Source organism: Homarus americanus, unplaced genomic scaffold, assembly GCF_018991925.1.
Source record: "Homarus americanus isolate GMGI-L3 unplaced genomic scaffold, GMGI_Hamer_2.0 scaffold34020, whole genome shotgun sequence".
Taxonomy (NCBI): domain Eukaryota; kingdom Metazoa; phylum Arthropoda; class Malacostraca; order Decapoda; family Nephropidae; genus Homarus; species Homarus americanus.
In genome coordinates this window covers 4696-8824 of record NW_024736484.1, presented here as the reverse complement: position 1 = coordinate 8824, position 4129 = coordinate 4696, and the positions used below count along the sequence as shown (strand labels likewise).

The following is a 4129-nucleotide window of genomic DNA, read 5'->3' as shown; positions in this document are numbered from 1 at the left end:
GTTGTGGCCTCCTGGATTGTGGGGGCAACTGTTTTTGTAGGCTGTCTCTCCGGTGGTTTTGTGAGGGGGACTTTACTTGGTTTGTGGGCCTCCTCACAGTGCTGGGGGGGACCACATTGTTGTTGTGCCGCCTCCCCATGGGGTTTCTGGGGACCACATGGTTTGGGCCTTTCCCATGGTGTTGGGACCATGGTTTGTGGCCGCTTCTCCTTGTGTTGTGGAGCGGATGCATGGTTTGTGAGCCGCCTCCTGCCGTTGTGCGGGGACTCACATGATTGTGGGTGCCTCCCCACTGGTGTTGTAGAGACCACATGGTTTGTGCTGCACTTCGCCACTGGTGTTGTGGGGCGATCAGTTGTTTGTGGGCGCCCTCTCTTTGACGTTGTGGGGATCCTTGGTTGTGGGTGCCTCCCCACCCATGTTGTGAGGGGACGGCATTGTTGTGGGCCTCCACTGATGTTGTGGGACATTTTGTTGTGGGGCCTCCCCACTGGTGTTGTGGGGCACACGTGGTTTGACATCGCCACTCCCAGTGATGTTGTGGGGACCATGGTTGCGCGTGTCGCCGCTTCTGGTGTTATGAGGGGTTCCATGGTGTGACCTCCCCACTGGTGTTGTAAGGGGACTCATGGTTTTGTGGCCTCTTATAGTGATGTGGGGACCCCGTGGTTGCCTCTAAGCCAGTGATTTAGGGGGATCTGGGGTTTGTATTTTACTTCCTATGGTGTTGTAGGACATGAGGTTATAAGCTGCCTCCCACTGTTGTGGTTCCTGATGGTTTGTAGGCCGCTTTTCCTTTGTTGTTTGAGGACCCACTGGGTTGTGTGCTTCCTGCTGGTGTTGTGGGGATCCATGGTTTGTGACCTCTCTTGAGGTTCTGGTTGTGGAGGGTGCTCTTGCTGGTGTTGTAGAGGGGGACCATGGGTTGTAGGCCTGCCTCCCCACTGTGGTGTTGTGGGGGACACATGGTTTGTGAAGCGCCTCTCTTTGACGTTGGCAAGGACACATTGTACCTCCCTCTGGTGTTTTGGGGGATATGGTTTGCATTTTCATTGTGGGGTATACTTGGTTTTGTGGTTTCTCCCTTGTTGAAGGGGACATTTTCACATGGTTGGGCCTCCCCTACTGGTGTTGTGAGATACATGGTTTGTGGCCTCCTCCACTGGTGTTGTAAGGGGCCCATTGTTTGTGGGCGCCTCCCACTGTGTTGTTGAGGGTCCCGCATGGTGTGTGCCTCCCCTGGTGTTGTGGGGGACCACTTGTGGGCCTCCTCACTGGGTGTGAGGGACCACATTGTGGGCCGCCTCACTGGTGTTGTGGGGGTGACCCATTGTTGTGGGGCGCTTTCCCTTTTATTTGTTGTAGAGGGACCATGTTGTGGGCCGCCTCCCTGTGTTGGAGAGGGACCACATAATTGTAGGCCGCCTCCCACTGGTGTTGTGGGGAGACCACATTGTTGTGGGCCTTTACTGTGGTGTTGTGGAGGACATAGTGGCGCCTCACTTTCTGGTGTTGTGGGGACCATTGCTGTCACCTGCCCCCACTGGTGTTGTGGGGGACCACATGGTTGTGCCTACACTGGCATTGTGGGACCACATGGTTGTAGGCGGCCTCACTGGTGTTTGTGGGGGACCCCATGGTCGTAGGCCGCCTCCTTTGGTGTTGTAGGGACCACATGGTTGTAGTGCCTCCACTTGTGTTGTAGGGGGTCCACATATATTGTGGGACGCCTCATAACTCGTGCTAGGACCACATGGTTTTGTGGGCCGCCTCCCCACTGTTGCAGGGTGCTTGGTTGTGGCCACCCCACACTGATGTGTAGAGGGGATCCATGTGTTTGTGGGTTGGGTCCCACTGATGTTGTGGGGGGACCATGGTTGTGGCCTCCTCGCTTTTTTGTTGTGGGGACCACATTGTTTGGAAACTGCCTCCCCACTTTGTGGGTTGACCATGTTGTGACACCTTCACTGAGTGTTGTGGGACCACATAGGTTGGCCACCTCCACATGTTGTAGGACAGTTTGTGAGGCACTTTTCACTGGGTGATGTGGGGATGTTGGTTGTGGTAGCGTTACTTGTGTTGTGGTGGGGCACATGGTTGTGAAGGCCTCCCCTCCTGGTGTTCTAAAAAGTTACCACATGGTTTTACTTGCAGTCTCTGTGGTGTTATAAGGGACCACACAGTTTGTAGGCCGCTCCCCTGGTGTTGTGTGGGGGACCATGGTTATATTCCTCTGTGGTGCTGTGGGGGTCTGGTTGTGTGACGCTTTCACTGTGGTGGTGGGGACATGGGTTTATGGGCTGCCTCCTGGTGTGTGTATGGGTGTGGCACTCTCTCCTCTGTTGGTTTGTTAGCTGCCTCCCCTGTGCTGTTGTGGGGGGGACCACATTGTTGTGGCGCCTCTATGGTGTTTATGTGGGGACACACATTTTAGCGCTTCCCACTGGTGTTGTAGGGGATTTTAACCAGCTCCTCCACTGGTGTTGTAGAGGCATGGTTGTGCTTTTACTCTGGCGCTGTGGGGAACCATGGTTGTGCTTCAGCTGGTGTTGTAGGGGGGGCCACATGGTTTGTAAGCCGCCTCTCTACTGGTATTGTAAGGGGACACATGGTTTGTAGGCCTCCCCACTGGTGTTGTGGGTGGATTTTTTTGTGAGCCTCTCACTGTGGTGTTGTAGAGGGACATGGTTGTAGGCCGTCTGCCCTTGATGTAAGATTCCCGCGGTGCCAGAGCCGCCTCGCCGCTGGTGTTATAAGGGAGCCATGATTTGTAAGCGCCTCTCCACTAGTGTTGTAAGGGACCAAGTGGTTGTGGTGCCGCCTCGCTCCAATTTGTGGGACAACATGTTTGTGGCTGCCTCCCCACTGGTGTTGTATGGGGACCACTTGGTTGTGGGCCGTCTCTCCCACTTGTGGGGGGACCATTGTTGTAGGCCGCCTCCCACTGGAGTTCTAGGGGACCCACATGGTTTGTGGGCCGCCTTTCACTGACGTTGTGGGGGACTCCATGGTTGTAGGGTGCCTCACTGTGTTTGTGGGGGACCCACATGTTTGTAAGCCGCTTTCCTCGAGGTGTTGTAGGGGGGATCACATGGTTTGGCACCTCTCAGTGACGTGTGATCACATGGTTGTAGGAGTGCTCGCACCATGTTGTCAAGGGCCACATGGTTGTGGGCCTCCCCACTAGTGTTGTAGGGACCCACAGTTGTAGGCCGCCTCCCACTGGTGTTGTGGGGAACCACGTTGACTGCAAGCCTCCCCTTGTGTTATAGAGGACACATGGCGGCTCACTGGTGTTGTGAGGGACCCACACAACGCTGTGCCGCCTCCCCACTGGTGTTGTGAGGGGACCACATGGTTGTATGCCTCCCCAGGACCCACATGGTTGGCAGCCTCCCCACTGGTGTGGTGTGGGACCCTGTGGTCGTGGGCGCTTGGTGTTGTAAGGGGACACAGTTTTAGGCCGCCTCCACTTGTGTTGTGGGGACACATAATTGTAGGACGCCTCACCAGCTCGTGTTTAGAGAGATCATGGTTGTGGCCGCCTCCTGGCTTTGGTGTGAGAACCCATGGGTTGTGAGCCTTGAGAATCTGGTTGTGAGACAGGTCCCCGCTTTTGATGTTGTAGGGGAGACCCAGTTGTAAACCGCCTCCCACTCTTTTTTGTGCTGAGGACACATGGTTGAAAACCTCCCACTTAAGGGGACCACTTGTGCCGCCACCTCCTGATGTTGTAGGGGGCAGCTTGGCATTTGTAGGCAGCATCCCATGATGTTGTGGACACATGGTTTTGCGACCTCCGCCTCCCTCTTGTGGTTCTCTAAGGAAGCCACATGGTTGTAGGCCGCCTCCACGCTGTGTTGTGGGGGATCACATGGTTGTGGCTGCACTCCACTGGTGATGTGAGACACATGGTTGTATGACCACATCCCACTAATGTTGTGGAGGACCAAATAGTTGTTGAGCCGCACTCCCCACTGGTGTTGTGAGTAGGACCCGCAGCTGTAGGGGCGGGTCCCCACTGATGTTAGTATGGGGACCACATGGTTGTAGGCCGCCTCCTCTTGTTGTATGGGGACCACATGGTTGGAAAGCCACCTCCCACTTGTGTTGTAAGGGGACCACATGC

At 55.5% G+C, this 4129-nt stretch overlaps 1 protein-coding gene across 1 annotated transcript; it reads right to left on the bottom strand.

Annotated features, from left to right (window-relative positions):
• Nucleotides 1–742: 742 nt before the first annotated feature.
• On the bottom strand, nt 743–1525 carry LOC121872176. The gene has a single exon (XM_042374847.1). It carries the CDS (start codon nt 1523–1525, stop codon nt 743–745), a length of 783 nt encoding a protein of 260 aa, XP_042230781.1.
• Between the last annotated feature and the right edge of the window lie 2604 nt (nt 1526–4129).

Coding starts and splice junctions, on each gene's coding strand:
- LOC121872176 (XM_042374847.1), bottom strand. CDS start 1,525: ATGGTCCCCACAACACCAGAAAGTGAGGCGCCACTATGTCCTCCACAA.